This window comes from Micromonas pusilla (genome assembly GCF_000151265.4).
Source record: "Micromonas pusilla CCMP1545 genomic scaffold MICPUCscaffold_3, whole genome shotgun sequence".
In the NCBI taxonomy this organism is placed as follows: Eukaryota; Viridiplantae; Chlorophyta; class Mamiellophyceae; order Mamiellales; family Mamiellaceae; genus Micromonas; species Micromonas pusilla.
This window is the reverse complement of record NW_003315884.1, coordinates 242,435-263,957: the sequence shown is the minus strand read 5'-3', so window position 1 is coordinate 263,957 and position 21,523 is coordinate 242,435. Positions and strand designations below refer to the sequence as shown.

Here is a 21,523-nt window from a genome sequence, read left to right as displayed (position 1 = left end):
GAGAACACGAATTTCGGCGGCGGCGGCGGCGGTCACCGGCGACAGTCGCAACAACAGTCGCAACAGCAACCGTCGCAACAGCAACAGTCGCAGCACCAGGCGCCGCCGGCGACGGGCCCGATCACGGACGCGCCGTGGTTCTACCTCGACCCGAGCGGGACGTCGCAGGGCCCGTTTCAACGCGCGGAGCTCCTGGAGTGGCACGAGAACGGCTACTTCCCGCTGGATTTGCCTCTGCGACCGGCGGACGCGCCGCCGACGATGCCGTTCGTGCCGCTCGCGGAGATGCTCGAGTGCGGGTGGCGCTACCCGGGCCCGCGGATCGCGGCGCAGATGCAGGCGGAGCAGAGAGAGCAGCAGATGGCGCAGATGGCGCAGCAGCAGCAGCAGCAGCAGCAGCAGCAGCAGCAGCAGCAGCAGCAGCAGCAGCAACAGCAACAGCAGCAGCAGCAGCAACAACAACAGCAGCAGCAACAGCAGCAACAGCAGCAGCAGCAACAACAGCAGCAGCAGCAGCAATTCGCTCAACAGCGCGCGATGCAAGAGCGACAACAGAGAGAACAGCAACAGCGTCAAGGCCAGAGCCAAGGCGGCGGCACGCTCTTCGGGAGCCCGCCCTCGCGCGGCGGCGCGGGCTCCTCCTCCGCGTGGCCGAACGCGCCGCCGCCGGCGATGCCGAGCGGCGGGATGCGTTCGCTCGAGGACATCGAGGGCGCGGCGGTCGGCGGCGGGAGAAACGGGAACGCCGCGAACGACGGACAACATCACCAGCAGCAGCAGCAGCCCGCGCTGCTGGCGAACCTGTTCGGGTCCGCGACCGCGAACGCGGGCGGCGCGGCGCCGCCTCCGATGCCGACGATGCCCGGCGGGGGGATGTCCATGGACGAGATCGAGCGACGCATGAACGGCGGCGGCGGCGGCGGCGGCGGCGGTGGGGGTCTGCCCTCCGCGCCGCGGCCCGGGTCTTTCGGCGACGCGGCGCCCGCGTGGGGAGGCGCGCCGGCGGACGGCGGGTGGGTCAGCGCGACGCCGCCGAAGGGCGCGCCGCCGGACTTGAACCACGTCCAGCAGCAGCAACAACGCGCCGCCGCCGCCGCAAACGCCGCGAGGCAGCCGGAGACGGTGCCCGCGTCGCCGCCGAGGCAGCCCGCGTGGGGCGGCGCGGCCGCCGCGGTCGCGACGACCGCGTCCGTCCAGGGCGGCCAATCGCTGCAGGATATCCAGCGCGAGGAGGAGGAGAAGGCTGCGCGGCGACGCGAGGCGATGGAGGCGCAGCGAATGGCGAACCCCATAACCGCGGGGGGCGCCGCGTTGGGCTCGGCGTGGGGCGGGGCCCGCGGCGGGGGGAAGTCTCTGCTCGAGATTCAGGAGGAGGAGCTGCGCGTCGCGCGTCAGCGCGCGGAGTCGCAGCGGCAGTCGGCGGCGCCGACCGCGGCGCATATGATGGGCGGCGGCGGCGGCGGCGGCGCGTGGGGCGGCGGCGCGACGCCGCACTCGGTGACGTCCGCGCCCGCGGGCGGCGGCGGCGGCGGCGGCGGATTTTGGGATTCCCTCCCCGTGGCGGCGTCGCACCCCGCCCCCCCCACCCCGAGCCAACAACAACAGATCCAACAGAGCGGCGGCGGGTTCCCCGGCAAGACCCCCGCGTCGAAGCTCCCCGGCGTCGCGGTCGCGCCGCTCGTCGCGCCTCCGTCGGCGCCGGCGTCCACGTCGCCGACGACGGGGGCGGAATTCAAGGCGTGGGTGAAGGACGAGATGCTCGCGCTCAACGGCAGCGACGACACGACGCTCGTGGACTTCCTCGTGTCGCTGCCGTCCGCGGGGGAGGTGACGGAGTACGTGCAGCTGTACTTGGGCGACACCGCGCGCGCGGCGTCGTTCGCGAACGAGCTCATTCGCTTGAAGCGGACGAATCCGGGAATCGTGGCGGGCGGCGGCGGCGGCGGCGACGGGTTTTCGCAGAGGAGCGGAGGATGGGAGGGCGCGAGCGGCGGGAAGAAGAGCAAGAAGAAGGGGAAGAAGTGAGCCGTCGTCACGATGTGATGTGATGACGACGCGTCTTCTCTTCCTTCTGCGCGTCTTCTTCTTACTTTCTCTGGATAGGATATTAGCAGGGTGAACGTGACGGGTGTTTGTTGTGCGATGAACGTCGACGAAGTGAAAGTCCTTAAGGATCGGCGTTCACAACGCCGACGCGGTCGTATGGGTTTTTTTTCGTTTCGCTTCGTTCCGTTTCGTTTCTTTCCGTTTCGTTCCGTTTCGTCCTTCGTCCTTCGTCCTTCGTCGTCCGTCCGTTCGATTCTCCTCAGCGAGGGTTCTTCACGCCGCCGCCCACCTCCTCCGCCGCCGCCTCCGCGATCGCGCCGTCCCCGCGCGCTTCGGGGTCCGTCTCGGAGTCCTCCCCCGGCTCGCGCATCGGCGGCGCGACCCACGAGATCTCGCCTAGGCCGACCTCCGGGGAGAGCCGCGAGAAGACGTCGTCGTCTTCGTCGATCTCGCCTCTCTTCAGAAACCGAATCGCCGCGGCCATGAACGGATCGTCGTCGCGCAGCCCTCGAACCGCGGCGAACTCGATCGAGACCGGACGCAGATCGCTCGGGAGGGTGAGGGCCGTTCTATACGAGCGAACGTCGGGGTGGAGTTGAAAGGCGTCAGTTGAAGTTGAAAGGCGCCGAGGGCGGGTATTGATTGCGAGGGGTGGGCGGAGAGAGACGACGGCAAAAGTCCTTAAGAAACGGCGTTCACCACGCCGACGCGGTCGTATGGGGACCAGTGTATAGAACGCACCTCAGCGTCGAGGGAGGCGAACGAGCGTCGACGTCGGCGTCGGCGGCGACGTCGGCGGCGACGGCGACTTTGACGTCGACTTCGACCTCGTCGTCCTTCGACGACGCGACCGCGGGCGCGATCTTCCACGCGTCGCGCGGCACCTCCGTCGGCGCCACCGTGAACTCGCTCGGCGACGCGTTGACGAGCGTCTTCCATTCGCCCGGAGGCAGCCAGCCCGACGCGTCGTCGCCGGGCGAGACGACGAGCGCGCCGGAAGTGAGATACGGCGTCGTCGCGGGACACGGCGCGTCGTCGTCGAGCGCCTCCCATCGCATCGTCGCGCGAGAGACGCCGCCGCCGGCGCCGCCGCCGCCGCCTCGCGACGCCACCACCCTCGCGTCGGACGGCTCGCCCTCGAGCGTCGCGTCCACCTTCACCCAGAACGGCGCGGGCTCGCCCGTCGACGCGTCCTTCCCGCCGCCGGCGAAGACGAACCGCGCGGTTCTACGTAAGGGCCATTCCATACAAAGCGCGGGGTGGAGTTCATAGGCGTCAGTTGGAGTTGAAAGGCGTCGATGGCGCGGATTGAAAGCGAAGGGTGAGCGGAGAGAGACGACGGCAAACGTCCTTAAGAAACGGCGTTCACCACGCGAACGCGGTCGTATGGGGACCAGTGTGAGATGGGACGCGCCTGAGAGGCTCGAGCTCGTCGTCCGTCTCGCGCTCCTCCTCTGAAGAAGCGTCCTCCATGAAGCGCACGCGGAAATCGAGCGCGCGCGCGATCGACACCGCGGACTCGACCTCGTCTCTCGCGCCGGCGACGTCTCCGTCTCTAACGCGAACGAGCGCGTCGAGCAGCGCGCGCCGCGCGAGATACGTTTGCTCGTCGTCCGGGGTTGAGAGAAGGAGCGCTGCTTTTTTTTCGCGCTCCTTCTCGTCTCGCAGCGCCTCGCACGTCGCGTTCGCCTCCGCGAGCGCCGCGCGCGCCTCCTCCAGCGCGGCGCGGTCGTCCTCGCCCCGTCGACGCGTCCGCGCGTCGACCGCGTCGACGTAATCGCGCAGCTCGTTCACCGCGACGCGGAAACCCTCGTGGTTCTCGACGTAAGTCTCGTGGTATCTCGCCGCGAGCTCAGCCTCGACGGCGACGTGGAAGCTCTTCTCGCGCGTCAGCGCCTCGTCGTGCGCGCGCGTCGCGTCCGCGAGCTCCGCGCTCGCCCTCGCGAGCGCGGCTCTGAGCGCGGCGACGTCGTGCTCGTGCCACGCTCTCTCGCACTCGAGCTCGAACTTGGGGCTCAGGGCTTCGTGTTCTTCGCGCGCGCGGGAAGGCGCGGACGCGTCGTCGTCGAGCTCGCCGCCGCGCTCCGCGCGCGTCGGCCCCCGCGGCGGCGATCGCGCGGGGCGCGCGCGGCGCGTCGAGGCCGCGCGCGCCGCGAGGAGGAGCGGCGACGGCGCGAGCCGTGATTCGAGGTGCGCGAGGAGCGCTCGCATCGTCGGCGAGCGGGCGCGCGCGCGCGGTCGTGGCTCTCAGCCCCGAACGCGCGCGAAAAGTCGTTCGAACGCGAAGATTTTGTGACACTTGGCACGCGCCTCCGCGCGCCATATCGGCACGCGCCCCGCGCTCTCCCGCGGAAGGCTCCCGCCGGCGATGGCATCGTCCCCGGTCGTCGCGATGGCGTCCGCGACCGCCGTCCCCGTCGCGTCGCATCGCCGCGCGGCGGCGGCGGCGGCGGCGGCGTCCTCCGCGTCGCGCCGAGGCGCGCTCGGCGCGCGCGACCGCCGCGCGCTGCGCTGGATCACCACATCCGTCGCGACGACCTTTCAACTCGGGCGGACGATCGATGGATCGCGGTCGTCGGTCGGAACGGACGCCTCGCGCGCCGATCGTCTCGCGCGTCTCCGAACGCGCGCGGCGTCCGCGGAGCCGCCCGCGACGGAGGCGACGACGAGCACGACCGCGATCGAGCTCTCCGTCGACGAGTGCGACGACGAGGACAACTGCGCGGTATCGTTCTTCGAGGTTGGCGCGGACGGGCGACTCGCGGAGCCGCTCGAGGCTGCCATCCCGGGCGACTATTACTCGCTGCTGCAGATCGACCTCGACGCGGACGAGACGGAGGTGAAGGCGCAGTACAGACAGCTGCAGAAGTGGTGCCACCCGGACATCGCGGGCGAGGCCGGGACGGAGGTGTGCGTGATCCTGAACGAGGCGTACGACACGCTCATGGACGAGAAGCAGCGCGAGGTGTACGATCGCGATCTGACGGAGCTTCGCCGCGCGCAAAATCTCGCCGGCGACGACGGCGACTTCAAGCCGTACACCGGGCAGCCCCTCTCGAAATTCGTCGGCTCGGACCCGGTCGAGACGGGAAAGGACGCGCGCGCGGTGTTCGTGAACGAGAGCGCGTGCATCGGGTGCCGGCAGTGCAACCACAGCGCGCCCAAGACGTTCATGATGGAGGACGACTGGGGCCGCGCGCGCGCGTATCAGCAGGTACGCGCGATTCGATTCGACGCCTCGCCTCGCCCCGTCCCAGATCTCGACCGCGCACGAACGAACGAACCCTACCCCTACCCCTAACCCTACCCCTACCCCTAACCCTAATAACCCTACCCCACCCCGACGATCGATCGCAGTGGGCGGACACCGAGGAGGACATCACCATCGCGATCGAGTCCTGCCCGGTGGACTGCATCTACTGGGTGAAGCAACGGAACTTGCCCATCCTCGAGTACGCGATGCAACGGTGCGAGCGCCAGAACGTGGGCGTCATGAACGGCGGGAACGTCCGCGTCGGCGACCCGTTCGACGTCGCCAACTCGATGATCAGAAAAGGCGAGGAGGCGCGCGCGCGACTGGGGATGGACCCGTCCACCGCGATGGAGGGCGCGGCGACGACGGGCAAGATGCAGGTGCGTTCTTTACACTGGTTCCCATACGACCGCGTTGGCGTGGTGAACGCCGATCCTTAAGGACTTTTCCCGGTGCATCTCTCCGCCCACCCCTCGCTTTCAATACCCGCCCTCGACGCCTTTCAACTCCACCTGACGCCTTTCAACTCCACCCCGACATCGCTTTGTATGGAACGACCCTCAGACGCGCATACGCGACGCGTGGTTGAAGCTCGGGGAGAACGTTCGAGGACGGTGGTACGCGTACAGCGAAGCGCGCGACTCGCTGTCGTACGATGAGAGCGTGGACTCCATGGACGAGGGCGACTTGTTCGGCAGGAAAGAGAGCGGCGCGGGAGGGAAGCGCGGACGGAGCTTCGACGCCAACAAGAGCTTCTTCGACTTCGACTGACGAACGAGCGATCGATAGATCGATCGCGTGTACGATACTTCTTCTTGTAATTCTTTATTCGATGATTCTTTACGTGAAGCTATGATAAGGCTATGTGCTGCTGCGCGTCGCGCCCCCCGCGATCTCTCGGACGCGACGAATGAGCCGACGAGTGAACGATGAATCATTCTGTCAGTCCGCGAGTTCGCCCAAGTAAATTTTGTGATCCGCGGACCCCGACGCGATCACCGGCTCCTTCGGGTGAAACGCCACCTCGCCGACCGTTCCGCCGTGCCCCGGAAGCTTATACACCACCCTCCTGCTGTCGACGTCCCACACGAACACGTTCGCGCACGAGCTCCCCGCGCTGACGCGCGTCCCGTCCGCGCTCCACGAGCACCGCAGAAGCGTTTTTTCAAAGTTGTGCGAGTGACCCGTGAAGTACTTGACGCACCTGTCTCCCGACGCGTACGGCTGGACGTCCCACATCCTCAGCGTGCAGTCCATCGCGTTCGTGAGGACGTGCGTCCCGTCCGGGCTCGTCGCGATCCCGGTGATCGTGTCCGTGTGCCCCGGAAGCGTCAGATACGGCGCGTCTTCTTTCCGAACGTCGTACGCTCTCAGCACGTTGTCGACGCCGCCGGTGTAGACTTGGCTGGCATCCTTGGAGAAGGCCACCGCCGTGACCTGGAACCGGTGCGGGAACGTCCGCACCGCGTGCTTCCGCCGCAGGTCCCACAGCTTCGCGGTGCCGTCGTCGCTGCCGGAGATCACGAGCGGGTCGCCGCGGGTGGACGGCGCGCACGAGTTGACGAACGCCTGGTGCCCGCGCATGTTTTTGACGCTGAGGGTCGTTCCATACAAAGCGATGGCGGGGTGGAGTTCATAGGCATCAGTTGGAGTTGAAAGGCGCCGAGGGCGGGGATCGAAAGCGAGGGATGAGCGGAGAGACACGCCGCCAAAAGTCCTTAAGGATCGGCGTTCACCACGCCAACGCGGTCGTATGGGGACCAGTGTATAGAACGCGCCTGACGCCGACGTGCGCGTCCCACAGGTTAGAGTCACCCGCCGCACAAAAAAACAATCAGACACGCACACGCCCGAGTAGTTTGTCAAGTCATAACGCGAGCGATATAAGACGTGGGGAGCCCGACGCGGTAGATAAGAGGTGGAACGGTGTAATTTGAGTGATGCAGACGGAACAGACTGATGATCGAAGTTCTGGGCCCAGTCGATCCCGAGGGCGACGCAACCGGTGCGACGATTCAGGGAAGGAGACAGGGAAGTTTCGGTCGACCTGACTGACAGCTGTCGCTCGCGATCTCGTGATTTTCGGACCGACACGACAGGGAAACGCTTTCTGAGCCGTCTCACGCGAGCGTCCATCAGCACTCCGCGCGCGCCACCCCACCGCACGCGCTGAGTAGAGATTCTCAAGGCAGCGAAGACTGGGACTCCGAAGGTGCGCACACGGCTTCAGAGCGCGTTTCGCTCGACACGCGCGCGCTCGTGTCCGGTTCGTTCCTTCGCTCGCGGAAAATGAGCAATCGCATCTCTCGCGGCAGCGCACTTTTCGCGAGATGCCGATGGTTCGGGCGCGACGACGCACGGCCGACTCCGGACTCGCTCGGGAACATCCACATCGCCCTCGCTCGCGCGTGTTTTGATTTCTGCCCGACGTGTTTCGGTCCCGCGACACGTTTTAGGCGTTTTTAACCGCTCGCGCGGGCTCGCGACGGGCGCAGTCCGGAGCCTTCCGCGAGTCCGGAACTTGAGAAATTTTTTCCTCCTGCGTTCGTCCTCTCTCAGATCCTCGCTCCGCGACAAAGGACGACCGCGCGCGCGTCGCGGCGACGTGCACGACGAAGACGCGCACCTCGCGGACGTCAGCTTCCATTAGGACCTGTCCGTGGTCCGCGGACGACGCGGACGCGCGGGAACGCGCGCGCGGCGACCAAGTTGGCACCCTGTTCGAGTTCCCACACCTACCCGACGACACGCGATGTACGGCGAAGCACAGCCGCCGCTGGCGTCCGACGACGAACTGGAAGACGACCCGTTCGTCTTCGATTTGGACGACGAGAAGCTCGCCGAAGAATACGCGGCGGCTCTGCATGTCCCGTTCGTGGTGATCATGTCCGGCCACAACAGGCGCTGTTGCCTCGCCGCGGAAATCGGTGACAGCTGTGCGCCGCGTCTCGACGACATCAGGCGCGTGACGCCGCTCGAGGACGACAGCCGTGCGGCGCGTCTCGATGAGAAGTACCCCCAGTCGCAGGACCAGGATGTGACGTCGCGGGGCAGCTTCTCCTATACGAACGCCGACATGCTCCAGATGGGGTTCAAGAAAGTGAAGCGCCCCCCGGAGAAGGATCTGTTTCCGCCTGCGATGCCGGACTGCCTCCCGCCTGCGACGCCGGACGAGGAAGACGATGATCGCATGTCACTCTCCTATGGCATGGACGTCGACGATATCCCGCCTGTGGACTCCGCGGGCGTCGCGACGACCGCGCGAGGGAAAAGGCGCCGCGAGGACGCACCGAGCCCGGGTCAACGCTCGTCGGAGGCGCAGAGGCTCGACGCGCCCGCAGTGAAACCGGTGACGCGACCGAGTCGCACCACGAAGCCCATCGAGCGCTTCGGCTTCGACGACCACGCCACAGGGGCATCGCGCGCTATCCCCGCGAGCGCCGGCCGCGTCCCCGGCACGTCCGCGCCGGGAGGTCTTGCAGCGTCCGCTCCGCGAGGTCGTGCAACGCCCGCGCCGCGAGGTCGTGCAACTCCTGCTCGCCGCGTCCCCGACGCGTCCGCGCCGCGAGGTCGTGCAGCGCCCGCGCCCGAGTCCGAGTCCGTCGAGGACGAAGAAGCCGCCAGGTTCAACGCCGGCATCATCTGTCGCGCGGTCGAGAGGCGTAACCACGACGACGGCCAGAGGGTGAAGGAGCAGCGCACGCCCGTGGACGTCAAACGCAGAGCGGAAGAAGCCCTGGCGCTGGCCGCTGTCGACGAAGCGGCGAGGGTCGTGAAGGAGAACGCCGATTTCGAAGCCGTGCGCAAGGCGACGCTCGAAGAGCGCGCAGAGTTCGATCTGAACCCGCCCAGCGAGGCCGCGTACTTGAAGCGCGTGAAACAGGAGCACAAGAAGGAGTGCGACGACGCGAGAGTCCGCGCCGAGGCTGGAGGGGCGGTCACGATGCCGCCACGGGAGCCTTTGCAGATACTTTTCCACCTCAGCGAAGGACATCTCGAACGTCTTCAAGTGCTCGCCATACCTTGGCGTGTGATCGCGATGGTCTCGCTGCGGTACAAGAGGCCGCTCCCGCGATGCTTCCCGGCGACGCAGCTCGCGCTCGTGATCCCCGCGATCGCGAATTTGTTGCGCGACCACCCCTGGATCGACACGCTCGCGGACATCGGGTACTTCACAGGCGCGATGTTCAGCGACGCTGGCATGGATTGCAGTGGTAATTTCGTGCTCGCGTCCACGAATCGCGAGTTCCCTTGGCGTCTGCGCGCGAACTTGCCCGGTCTTAACTGGAACGACGGTGGCGACCCGGACGACCGCGTCAGCGGGCGGTGGGACGCCGAGGGCGTGTACGTGCACACGACCAAGTGCTCAAACGGAACGCCGTCGGAGAAACACAGAGTCGTGTCACCGCCGCAGTCGTGGGTCGGCGGTGCTACAAAATATTCCTCACGTGGTTCTCATGTATGGGATTGGTACCCGGAGATGCAGTACCATCAGATGGGCTCGAAGCGGTTACCACGGTCGTATGTCGACGACCCGCTCGATCGCGAGTTCATGATGTCCGCGCTCACCGCCACGCCGGCGGCAATCGATGGGCTCGTGGTCGGCGACACCACCTGCGATGACACTAGAGTTCTGCACCATTTGAACGACTTCACCGTCCGCGAGCACGAGTTCATCAGCGAGTGGTTAGGACGCGATTTTTGGCGCGACGGCACGACCGGTGAAATAATCCACGGCGGGTTCCCGGTCAGGAGGAAACACATTCGCAAAGACCAGCACGTGCTCGAGATGTACTCTGATATCCTCGAGGAGAACGGGTACCTCGCGTTGCACAGCAGCACCGTGCGCACGCACCGGAACCGGCTCGTGGATCTCCTGCTGACTGAGCCGCGAGCGCTGGTTCTCGCCTACGCGCACAAGGTCGCGTGCGTAGAAGACATCGACTGGGTGAAGCGGGCAGACGAGTGGAGAGCCTCTGGGGCTTCGTACGACCACATCGTTCGCGAGCTGTACCTCATCCGCGTCTTCTCGTTCGAGGAAATCCAGGAAGCCGTCCAAAAGCACACGAAGATGCTGTTCGCCCGACAAACCCTCTACGAGAAACTGGGTTCACTTGGCTTGGTCCGACCCGCGCATAGGACGTGCGAGAAGACCGGTAACGACGAACGCACGAAGCTGAACAGATGCAACGTGCGCGATGTGAACGTCGTCATCCAGAAAGTCCGCGAAGGCGGCAACGACGCGGTATCGTTCGGCGGGCTCGACGAGGGTGGCGAAGCGTCCATTCAGCATTGGCTGAAGTGGATCGCTCCGGTCTTCGAGCGGCAAGGGTACGTCATCGACCACAAGAGGTACCGCGCCATCGTCCCCAGCGGCATGATCGGCTCGACGACGGACTGGACCGAGGAGGAGATTCGCGATCAGGAGTTGTTCGTCGTGCACTGCAAGACGTGCGAGAACAACATGCCGCCGCTCCTCGAGCTCCCCGGCGAGGCAGAGCATCGCGAGCACTTCAAGAACTGGATCAGCGCGCCCGAGAAGAGCTACTGCGCGAAGCTCGTGTCGCTTCCTTACTGGATCAGGGTGAGGCGCGACACCAACATCAGCGAGTTGGGATTCCAGTGCACGTTTCCCGACGGGACGACGAAGTCGACGGTATTTCAAAATGTTCAACGGGCTCTGCATTTCGTCCGTAGCAAGAAGTATCCCAACGAGTACGTTCAAGAAGCGCAGCAGCTGGGTTTGCGCGGCCAGTGAAATTCCCCGAAGAAAAGAGAGTAGAAAGAGAGTACCTAGCCAGACCAGCGACGATGTCGCGAGAGAACAACTTCTGACGGAACGGACGAAAGTGGGGACGGGGACGGAGACGGGGACGGAGACGGGGACGGGGAAAAGTGTTTTGGAATATGAAAGGGAGGGGAGAGCAAAGAAAAACCCTACCAGCATCGAACCGACTTGTCGGGCGAACACGTCACGAGGTTGTCGCCGTCCGCGGTCCAGTGGAGCTCGAGCACCGTGTTCTTGTGTCCGCGCATCATCATGTAGTTCTGCGAGCGGTGGAGGGGGACGGAGGAGGGGTGGGGGGGGGGGGACGTCGGTGAGGCGGCTGCCGAATGAACTGAACGCTAGTAGGGTTTGTTTGATTCGACCGTGGCGTGGACGAGTCGGATCGACGGACGGATCGACGGATCGGATCGATCGACGCGCGACGTACCTCGCAGTCGCCGGAGACCTTCCACAAGTTCACCACCTTGTCCGCGCCGCACGACGCGAGGACGGTACCGTCCGGGGAGAACTTCACGCCGTTCACGCCGTCCGCGTGCCCTTCCAGGAGCATGATCGGAGCGTCCAGCGAGGACGTGCGCTTGACGCCCCTCAGCCGCGACGACGTCGTGCCCTTCGTCGAGATCGCGATCGCGGTGGACGCGTCGTTCGAGCCGCCGCCGGCGACTTTCGCCTTCTGCGCGACGAGCGCGAGCTCCGCCTCCTCGATCTCGTCCGCCCCGGCGTCCGCCCGCGTGCGTTTGCTCCCCGCCATCGCGCCCGACGTGCGAGGGATTGTGGTGGAAAAGAATTTCACTTCCGGCGCGGCGCGGCGCGCGCGAAAAAATCGTCCGGTGCGGCTGCGGTGGCTCGTCGCGTCCGCCAACCATCCAGCCGTCCGTCCACGAGACGACCGCGCGTCAGTGCTCGAGGCGCGGCGTCGCCATGGGGAAGACCCACCGCGCCGCGCAGGCGCGGCTGGGCCCGAAGAAAAAGGCGAGCCACTCGCGGGTGCGCGTCGGTCGTTCGCCCCGTCGTTCCTCGCTCTCCCGCGCGCGGTCCCGGCGGCGGCATCTCGCGTCGTGATGCGAACATCATTCATCCATCATCATCAATCATGTTCTATAAGACACTGGTCCCCATACGACCGCGTTGGCGTGGTGAACGCCGATCCTTAAGGACTTTTCCCGGCGCGTCTCTACGCCCAGGGTCCCACGCTTTCAATCCCCGCCCACGGCGCCTTTCAACTCCGCTTCTGACGCCTTTCAACTCCACCCACGACGATCATCCATCATCTCATCTTCCCGTCGTCATCCTCGTCTTCGATCCGACAGGGCCGCAGCGGCGACGACGGCGACGACGACGAGACGCTCCGTCGTCAGCTCGCGGACGTCGGCATGCGCGTCCGCGAGGTCTCCTCCGACGGGAACTGCTTCTTCCGCGCGCTCTCCGACCAGCGCTACGGCGGCGAGTCCCGCCACGCCTCCCTCCGCGCGTCGACCGTGAAGTACATGCTCGCGAACCGCGAGCACTTCGAGCCGTTCATCGAGGACGACGAGAAGTGGGACCCGTACATCGCGCGCATGGCCGAGGACGGGACGTGGGCGGGGAACATGGAGGTGCAGGCGGCGTCGCACGTGTGCATGGCGAACTTTTGCGTGCATCAGGTGCGTTCTATACACTGGTCCCCATACGACCGCGTCGGCGTGGTGAACGCCGATCCTTAAGGACTTTTCCCGGCGCATCTCTCCGCCCATCCCTCGCTTTAAACGCCCGCCCTCGACGCCTTTCAACTCCAACTGACGCCTTTGAACTCCACCCCGACGTTCGCTTTGTATGGAACGACCCTCAGGCGAACCAGCCGCGATGGGAGGTGGTCAACTTCCCGGCGGCGGCGTCGCGGTGGTTCCACTTCGCGTATCAGGGCAACGAGCACTACAACAGCGTGCGGACGCGCGGCACGGACGACGAGCGGGAGCCCGGCGGGCCGATCGCGCTCGACCGTAGGAGCGGCCGCGGGGAGTGGATGGGATGGGACGGCGAGGGCGGCGGCGGCGGCGGCGGCGGCGGCGGCGGCGGCGGCGGCGGCGGGAGGGAGCCGTCGGCGGCGGCGGTGGCGGAGACGGTCGCGCGCTCGGGCGGGAGAGGGAAGAAGAGCCGCGCGCGGGAGATTCTGCGGTTGTTCGGCGGCGGCGACGTCGACTCCGCGGCGATCGCGCTGAGGGAGGAGGTGAACTACAGGGGCGTGCTGAGGAGCGGGGAGGACGACGACGACGACGACGCCACCGCGAAGGAGGTGCGTTCTATACACTGGTCCCCATACGACCGCGTTCGCGAGGTGAACGCCGATCCTTAAGGACTTTGCCCGGCGCATCTCTCCGCCCACCCCTCGCTTTCAATCCCCGCCCTCGGCGCCTTTCAACTCCACCTGACGCCTTTGAACTCCACCCCGACGACGACGCGGAGGCGGAGGGGGACGGCGAGGAAAGAGACGGCGGCGGCGGCGGCGACGACGAGGACGACGACGACGAAGGCAGCGAGGACGACTGGGAGCCGGTCGTGACGAAGCGCAAGGCACCGGCGAGAGGGCATCGCGCGCGGCGGCGGAACGGCGACCTGGAGGTCCGCGTCGCGTCCTTGAGAATATGAGCTCTCGCTTCTTCCGCGGAGAGACGGACGAGGATTAGGATCGATCGAAGTCGACGTGGGATATCATAAAACACGCGACCCTACTAGCAGCGGAGACGTCCGTCCGTCCGTCCGTCCGTCCGTCCGTCCGGTTCGACTCGACTTGACTCGACTCGACTCGGTTCGCGCGTCCGTCGTCGCGTCGCGTCGCGTCACTTGAAAACGTTCCGCACGCACCACGCCGGACGCTCCCCCTCCGGCATCGCGTCGATCTCGGAAATCTGCGCCCTCGCCGCGTCCGCGATGCGCTTCACGCCAACCTCGACGTCCGACGTCGTCGTGTGTCTTCCGACGCTCAGTCGCAACGTCCCCACCGCGTACGCCTCCGGGATCTCCATCGCCCGCAGCACGGACGATATCGACGCCGCGGCGGCGCCGGTGTGGCACGCCGCGCCCGCGCTCGCGGCGACGGAGGACGACAACGTCTGTAATAAAACGCTCGCGCTGACGCCTTTGACGCCGACGGAGAGCGTGTTCGGGAGTCGATCCGCGTCGTTCGCCGGGCCGTTCACGCGAACGCCCGCGCCGTCGTCCCCGCCGAGCTCCGCGACGAGCGCCCTCTGCATCGCGTCCCTGAGCGTCGCCATGTACGACGGCAGCGCGTCCTCCTCCTTCGTCACGAGCGCGCACGCGGCGCCGAGGCCGACGACGTGCATCACGTTCTCCGTCCCGGCCCGTCTTCCGGACTCTTGCCCGCCGCCGTGAAAGAGCTTCGAGAACGGCGCCGTCTTCTTCACGTACAGCGCGGCGACGCCCTTGGGGGCGCCGATCTTGTGCCCGACGATCGTACACATGTCCACCCCGAGCAGATCCACCTTCACGGGTATCTTCCCCAGCGATTGCGCCGCGTCCGCGTGCACGAGAACGCGTGGATTTTTCGCGCGCGCCGCCGCCGCGCACGCCGCCACTGGCTGAATCGCGCCCACCTCGTTGTTCGCGTGCATCACGGTCACCAAGCACGTCTCCTCGCGCACGGCGGCGGCGACGTCGCCGGGGTCCACGATGCCCTCCGCGTTCACGCGCACGGCGTCGTACGCGAGCGTCCCCTTCGCTTCCTCGGAGACGAGGTATTCTAAGGGCCGTTCCATACAAATCGATGTCGGGGTGGAGTTCATAGGCGTCAGTCGGAGTCGAAAGGCGTCGAGGGCGGGGATTGAAAGCGAGGGATGGGCGGAGGGACACGCCGGGAAAAGTCCTTTAGGATCGGCGTTCACCACGCCAACGCGGTCGTATGGGGACCAGTGTGTAGAACGCACCTAATATCGCCGGGTGCTCCACCGCCGTCGTGACGACGTGCGGGACGCGTCCGCCGCGCCCCCCCGCGCTCCGCCTCGCGTGTTCCACCGCGGACGCGATCGCGTGGTTGTCGCTCTCGGACCCGCACGACGTGAAGACGATCTCGTCGGGAGCGCAACCCAGGACGGTCGCGACGCGGTTTCGCGCGGTCGCGATCGCGTCGCGGCACGGCGCCGCGAACGCGTGCCCGCTGGACGGATTGCCGAAGTGCTCCCACAGGAACGGTTCCATCGCCGCGGCGACCTCGGGGTATATCGGCGTCGTCGCGTTGTAGTCCAGGTACGCGCACGTCTCGTGCGCGCGTCCAGGGAGCTTGGAGCCGATCGCGCCCTCGCCCTTCGGGAGCGGCGTGGACGGCGGCGGCGTCGTCGTCGTCGTCATCGCGGACGCCGTCGTCGCAGCGGGGAGAGGGCTCGCGGGTCGAGGGCGACGACTCGATCGATCGGCGTCCGCCTCCTCCGCCGACTCCTCCTTCCGACGCAGCGCCGCGGCGAGGAGGGGCAGGCCGCCGAAGACGAGCCCGGCGACGAGCCCGGGCGTGGACGGCGCGGAGAGAAGCGCGGGCGGCTTCGGCGGCGCCGCGGGGACGGAGACGGACGCGCTCGCGGCGGCGAGGTCCGTCGACGAGGACGACGACGACGACGACGATGGCTTCGCGGACGCGACGTGCGACGGCGGTCCCCGGCGTCGGCGCCCGCGGCGCCGCGCGACGGAGCTCGCGAGCGGACTCGGTGCCGGGGCCGCGACGATCGCGCAGGGCATGCGAGACGCGTCGGCGCGCCCGCGAGTGGCGGCGACGTCGGTGGCCGCGCGACGAGGGATCCGACGGCGAGAACTTCTCGTGACGAGGCGCGAGCGAGGGCGCGCAGTGCTGTCAGCTTTTACAGAAACTAGCCGTGACAATCAATGCGGGGGAGGTCGCGCGCGTCCGCGGTCGCCACACCCACGCGCGCGCGCCGCATCGCGCACGCCTCCTCGTCGTCGTCTTCCGAACGCTCGGAAGCCGCCGCTGAGGCATCGCGAAGCGTCGTCGCACGCGCGCGGGGACGAGTGGCGCGCCTCCACGTCGTCGTCGCTCGTCGTCAAATCTCATTATAAGTTATCGGACGCCGCGAGTGACATCTTCATCGAACGGCATTGGGATGACGACGACGACGACGCGCGCGCGCGTCGCGTGACGACCCGGCATGGCGGATAAGTACCGCGTCGACCCGGACGACCTCGAGGCGTCCACCCCGGGGTTCGCTCACTCCCCCGCGGCGCGCCCGCCGCCGCCGCCGCGCCGGGGCCCGCCGCCGACGTTCGAGCCTCCGCCGTTCCCGACGACGAGCGCGTCGAACGCGACGACGACGACGACGCCCCGCGCCGCGCCGCCGCCGCCGCCGCCGCGCGCGACGGCCACGGCCACGCCGCCGGGGCGCCCGCGCGAGGCGTTCGGCGCGCCGCGCGACGACGAATTCGACGCGCCGCCGCCGCCGAACATCCCGGACGCGGCGCTCAGGAAGGTGCGCGCGGGGGGGCTCCTCACGAAGCTGCCGTCCAACGCGGCCGCGCGTCCGAAGATTCGATTCTTCCGCGTGACGACGACGCCGAATGCGTCGCACCCGCACGACGAGCTCCAGTGGGGCGACCCCAAGGACGCGGCGGCGAGCGTCTTAGACTCCAAGCTGCCGCTGCGCGACGTCCGCGGCGTCCTGCGAGGCCACGCGACGAAGACGTTCGAGCGGCACGCGAAGCGCGTCGGGCCGCCGAAGCTGTGCTTCTCGCTCGAATGCGACGCGCGGACGCTGGACCTTCAGGCGGGGACGCCCGCGGACGCGGAGGCGTGGTCGAGGGCGCTGGAAGCGCTGGCGGCGCACGCGCGCGACGTCGCGGCGTGCGAGGCGATGCGCGAGGACGCGGCGAGCGCGGCGAGGGACGGCCACGTGTTCGTCTCCCCGGCGCGACGCGGGGGAGACCCGGACGGAGACCGCGACCGAATCCAAAACCAAAACCAAAACCAAAACCAAAACGGCGGCGGCGGCGCGGTGATCCGACCCGGACGTCCCGGCGACGCGAACCATCACCGACCGGCGCCGGCGCCGGTGAACGCCCCGGGGTTCAGCCCGAGCCCGAGCCCGGGACCCGGCGTCGCCGCGATCAAGACGCGGCCGCCGCTCGCGAGCGGCGCGACGCAGGCGGCGCCGCTGACGTTCACGCCGAATCCGTCGTCGCCGTCGGCGGAGAGATCCGCCGCCGCCGGCGCCGCGGGGCCCCGAGACCGCGACCGCGGCGCGCTCGGCGCCGCGCTGTCGTTCGTCCCCGTGGATACCGCGCCTCCGCCGGGCGCGGCGTCGATCGACCGCGAGGGGCACTCGGTGTTGGACGTCGGCCCGGGGTTCGACGAGGTGTACGACCGCATCAGCGGCGGCGATAAAAATAGGAAAAAAAATAGAGGAGCGGACGACGCTTTCGGGCCGGATAACCTCGGCGGCGGCGGCAGCACGCGCCGCGTCACCGGCCGCGCGCGCGGCACGCTGGACCTGACGCTCCTGGACGCGCGCGCGCACCACGGCGCGACGACGAGCGGCGGGGGCGGCGTGGAGCCGACGCCGCGCGCGCAGTTCACGTCGCGGACGTTTTCTCGTGGCGGCGGCGAAGACTTGGTCGAGGCGTTTTCGAAAGCGCGGCACGGACGCGTGAAGGACCTCGCGGAGCTGTTCAAGAGCGGCGTCGACCCGGCGGCGAGGGATATCAACGGACTGACGCTCCTGCACATGGCGGCGCAGAATAATCAGCGGAAAGCGACGAAGCTCGTGTTGAAACACACGGACTTCGCCACGAATCCGCCGCGGCTGGACCTCATCGACGCGCAGACGAAACAAGGCCACACCGCGCTGCACTATTGCTTCGCGTACGGGTACCAGGACTTGGGGAACTATCTGCTCTCGCTCGGCGCCGACGACACCATCACGAACGTGCACGGGATGACGTGCTACGAGGGTTTAGACCCGGACGAGGAGACGAGAGAGACGCTGAATAACCCGGAGATGCGCGCGCTCGCGCGAAGGAAGCACATGCAGCGACGCGTCGAGGCCGCGCGGCCGGGGGCGACGACGCCGCGAATAGGCCCGGACCGCGGCGACGACTTCCACCGCGACGGCGACGACGGTCGTTCGCGGCGCAGCAGAGCGCACGAGGACGCGTACGGGGGATGGGACGGACAGGGGGGACGCGGGGGGCATCCGCCGCATCCGTCGCCGCGTCGTCCTCGCGACTACGACTACGACTACTCCCCGCACGGTCACGGCCACGGATACCCTCCGCCGCACTCGCCGTACTCGCCGTCGTCCCCATACGGCGCGCCGCCGCCGCCGAGCAATTACCCGGCGCCGTACGGCGGGTACAGCCCGCTGGGATTCCCCGGGTACCACCCCGGGCTGGCGGGGGCGTACGGCGGCCAGCCCGGGATGGATCCGAACGCCGCGGCGCTGCACGCGATGCAGCAGCAGCAGGCGATGGCCGCGGCGGCGGCGATGGCGGCGATGCAGCAGCAGATGCAGTTCACGGCCGCGATGGGGGGGATGGGGGGGATGGGGGGTCCAGGCATGGGTCCAGGCATGGGTCAACAAGGGGGCGCGATGGGTCAAGGGACCGCGTTTAGCCCGACAGGTCCCCAAAACGGCGCGGCGCCGATGTCCACGAACGCGGACTCGTTCATGTCCGACGTCATCGAGCCGCCGTCGCCGATAATGGGGAAGCGGCGGAGCAAGGCGAGCCAGGACGAGGCGTGGGAGCGAGCGACCGCGGCGAACGAGAGGGAGCGGCGACGACGCGACGGCGGCGGCGGCGGCGACGGCGGCGGTGGCGACGACGACGACGGCTCGGACTTGAATTCTTCCGACGACGACGCCGCCGGCGGCGTCGCCGGCGCCGGCACGCGCGCGCCCGCGTCGAGCAAGGGCAGCGTGGACGCGAACTACAGCTCCGGCGGGAAGAAGAGCACGGAAGGGAGCACGACGTCGTCGAAAAAGCCGAGGGAGCGGAAGCAGGCGGGCGTCGACCGCGCCGCCGCCGCGGCCGAACGGCTGAAATCGCGCCGGCGTCAGCGCCACGAGCGCGAAGCCCGCGAGGCGGATCTCGACCGCGAGGCGGCGATTCGCGCGGCGGCGATGCGAAAGACCGGGTACCACTCCTCGGACTCGGACTCGCCGACGTCCGCGTCCGAGTCGGAGGGCGGCGGAGGCAGAGGCTCCGGCGCGACGACTCGACGCCGAGCGGCGACGGCGGCGGCGGCGGCGGCGGCGGAGGAGGAAAGGACGAGAGCGGAGAAGACCGCCGCCGAGGCCGAGGCGATCGCCGCCGCGGAAGCCATCGCCGCCGCGGAGATCAGAGCGCGCGCGGAGAAGACCGCGGAGGAGGAGCGCGCCAGAGCGGCCGCGAAGGAGGCGGAACGCGCGGCCAAGGCTGAGAAAGCCGCGGCGCTCGAACGCGCGAAAGCGGAGGCGGCGGCGGCGAAGGAAGCGGAGCGGGCCGCGAAGGAGAGGGCGAAGCTCGAGGCCGCGGCGGCAAAGGCGAGAGCCAAGGCTGAAGCCGCGGACGCCAAGGAGAAGGCGAAAGAGGAGGCGAGGAATGCCAAGGAGGCGAGGGCGCGCGAGGCGGAGAGAGAGGCGGCGGAGCGCGCGAGGATGGAAAAAGAAAAAGCCATCGCGGCGTCGGAGGCGTTCACGCAGCACGCGAACGCGCTGTATAACAACGACAGCGACGCGTTCGAGCCCGAGACGGAGACGGAGGTGGAGGCGGAGACCGAGGACGAGGCGCGCGCGTCGAGCGCCGCGACGCGCGCGGTCGAGAAGCTGTCCTTGAACGACGACGAAGAAGACGAAGACGCCGCGGCGATCGAAGAAGACGACGCCGCCGCCGGCGCCGACGACGACGGGTTGCCGCCGGCGCCGACGAGAGCCAAAGCCGCGGCGCCCGAGTCCGCGTCGAAGGATCTCGACGCGCTGCTCAGCGCGCGCGCGCGCCCGGTCCCGTCCGAGGCGGCGTCTAACGCGGCGGCGAAGCGCGCGGCGAGGAAGGGTTCGAAGACGGAGGAGCCGCCGCCGCCGCCGCCGCCGACGTTGACGTCGCCGTTGAAGGCGGGCGCCGCCGCGGGCGCGCGAACCGTGCTCGGCTCGCGCGTCGCGTCCAAGGTGACCATGGTCCTGCGATCGCTTCGCGTCGGCGCGGAGGACATCGCGGCGGCGATTCGGCGGGGGAACGTCCCGACGTCTGCCGGGGACGCGAAAACGGTCACGATGGAGACGTTACGCGCGATACGAACGGTCGTCCCGTCCCCCGCGGACGTCGCGAAGGTCAAAGCCGCGTACGTCGAGGGCGCGTGCGACGTCGCCGAGGCCTCCCCCGCGGACGCGTTCTTCCTCGCGATGAGCGCAGTTCCGCGCGCGGCGGCGAAGATCGACGCGCTGCTGTGCCGCGCGACCCTGCCGACGCGCGTCGAGGACGCGCGCGCGTCGCTCGAGACGGCGTTTGCGGCGGTGACGGCGTGCGCGTCGTCCGACCGCCTGAAGAAACTCCTCGACGTCGTCGAAGCCCTGAGCGGCATCTTAGACCGCGGCGGCGGCGCGGCGGGCGGCGCGAGCTCGTACAAGCTCGCGTCGCTCGCGAAGCTCGCGGAGGTGGAGACGAAGGCGAAGAGCGCGCCGACGAAGACCAACGCGTCGCTGCTGCATCACCTCGCGAAGACGGTCAGGCGCGTTCCGTTCCATATCACACCGGTCCCCGTACGACCGCGTTCGCGAGGTGCCCGCCGTTCGTTCCTTAAGGACTTTCACTTTCTCTCCCGCCGTTTCGATTCCGACGCGCCGCGTCGCCTCGCGACTCCAACTGACGCCTCACGACGCCGCCCCGACGTATCGTACACGCGACGACCCTCAGCGCCAAGTCGCCGCCGCTGCTTCAGTTCGCGGCCGAGCTCGGGCCCGTGCACGACGCCGCGCGCGGACCGTCGTTAGCCGACATGATGCGCGCGGTGGAAGACGCGGCGACGACGCGAGGCGAGCTCGAGCGCGAGTGCGACGCGCTCGAGGAGGAGGCGACGGCCTCGACGGCGGGCGGCGGCGTAGGCGGCGGCGACGACGCCGACGCCGCCGCGTTTCTCGCGGCGATCGCGCCGTTCGCGGCGGAGGCGGAGGACCTCGTCGAGTCCCTCGAGTCCCTCGCCGCGGAGACGTCGCGCGCGATGAAAGCGCTGCTGACGAAGTTCGGCGAGGCGCCGGCGGGGGTGGGCCCGGAGGACGTGCTGAAGACGCTGAGCGCTTTCGCGACGGAGTTTGAAGACGCCGTCAGACAAAACGCCGCGTCCAAAGCCGCGGCGGAGCTCAAGGAGAGACGGCGGGCTTCGTAGCGACGGGCGGGCGGGCGGGCTGGCGGGCGGACGCGTCGAGTCGACTCGGCTCGACGCGAGGTGTGTAGAATGCGATGCGAACGAACCG

The 21,523-nt window shown here is 68.3% G+C and overlaps 9 protein-coding genes across 9 annotated transcripts; 4 read left to right on the top strand and 5 right to left on the bottom strand.

Annotated features, from left to right (window-relative positions):
- Positions 1-261: 261 nt before the first annotated feature.
- Positions 262-2,154, top strand: MICPUCDRAFT_62009 (uncharacterized protein; the record flags this gene model as incomplete). The annotated part of the gene is made up of 1 exon (XM_003057096.1): positions 262-2,154. The coding sequence occupies one exon, from the start codon at positions 262-264 to the stop codon at positions 2,023-2,025; it is 1,764 nt and encodes a 587-aa protein (XP_003057142.1). The 3' UTR covers positions 2,026-2,154.
- Positions 2,155-2,305: 151 nt separating this feature from the next.
- On the bottom strand, positions 2,306-2,530 carry MICPUCDRAFT_55979 (uncharacterized protein; the record flags this gene model as incomplete). The annotated part of the gene is made up of 1 exon (XM_003056636.1): positions 2,306-2,530. The coding sequence occupies one exon, from the start codon at positions 2,528-2,530 to the stop codon at positions 2,306-2,308; it is 225 nt and encodes a 74-aa protein (XP_003056682.1).
- Positions 2,531-2,741: 211 nt separating this feature from the next.
- On the bottom strand, positions 2,742-3,293 carry MICPUCDRAFT_55978 (uncharacterized protein; the record flags this gene model as incomplete). The annotated part of the gene is made up of 1 exon (XM_003056635.1): positions 2,742-3,293. The coding sequence occupies one exon, from the start codon at positions 3,291-3,293 to the stop codon at positions 2,742-2,744; it is 552 nt and encodes a 183-aa protein (XP_003056681.1).
- A 118-nt stretch (positions 3,294-3,411) lies between these two features.
- MICPUCDRAFT_55977 (uncharacterized protein) lies at positions 3,412-4,257 on the bottom strand (the record flags this gene model as incomplete). The annotated part of the gene is made up of 1 exon (XM_003056634.1): positions 3,412-4,257. The coding sequence occupies one exon, from the start codon at positions 4,255-4,257 to the stop codon at positions 3,412-3,414; it is 846 nt and encodes a 281-aa protein (XP_003056680.1).
- Positions 4,258-5,146: 889 nt separating this feature from the next.
- Positions 5,147-5,538, top strand: MICPUCDRAFT_8851 (uncharacterized protein; the record flags this gene model as incomplete). Its single annotated transcript, XM_003057095.1, has 2 exons — positions 5,147-5,260; positions 5,404-5,538. Coding segments are annotated over 2 exons (249 nt in total), but the record flags the coding sequence as incomplete, so codon positions are not given.
- Positions 5,539-6,106: 568 nt separating this feature from the next.
- MICPUCDRAFT_25484 (uncharacterized protein) lies at positions 6,107-11,834 on the bottom strand. The gene is made up of 3 exons (XM_003056633.1): positions 11,515-11,834; positions 11,241-11,347; positions 6,107-6,893 (listed from the first exon to the last, which is right to left on the bottom strand). The coding sequence occupies exons 1-3, from the start codon at positions 11,635-11,637 to the stop codon at positions 6,242-6,244; spliced, it is 882 nt and encodes a 293-aa protein (XP_003056679.1). The 5' UTR covers positions 11,638-11,834; the 3' UTR covers positions 6,107-6,241.
- A 174-nt stretch (positions 11,835-12,008) lies between these two features.
- Positions 12,009-13,419, top strand: MICPUCDRAFT_55971 (uncharacterized protein; the record flags this gene model as incomplete). The annotated part of the gene is made up of 3 exons (XM_003057094.1): positions 12,009-12,074; positions 12,398-12,772; positions 12,916-13,419. 3 exons carry the CDS (start codon positions 12,009-12,011, stop codon positions 13,417-13,419), a joined length of 945 nt encoding a protein of 314 aa, XP_003057140.1.
- A 484-nt stretch (positions 13,420-13,903) lies between these two features.
- MICPUCDRAFT_15684 (uncharacterized protein) lies at positions 13,904-15,428 on the bottom strand (the record flags this gene model as incomplete). The annotated part of the gene is made up of 2 exons (XM_003056632.1): positions 13,904-14,806; positions 14,991-15,428. 2 exons carry the CDS (start codon positions 15,426-15,428, stop codon positions 13,904-13,906), a joined length of 1,341 nt encoding a protein of 446 aa, XP_003056678.1.
- Positions 15,429-16,234: 806 nt separating this feature from the next.
- On the top strand, positions 16,235-21,435 carry MICPUCDRAFT_55968 (uncharacterized protein; the record flags this gene model as incomplete). The annotated part of the gene is made up of 2 exons (XM_003057093.1): positions 16,235-20,790; positions 20,967-21,435. The coding sequence occupies 2 exons, from the start codon at positions 16,235-16,237 to the stop codon at positions 21,433-21,435; spliced, it is 5,025 nt and encodes a 1,674-aa protein (XP_003057139.1).
- Positions 21,436-21,523: the final 88 nt, after the last annotated feature.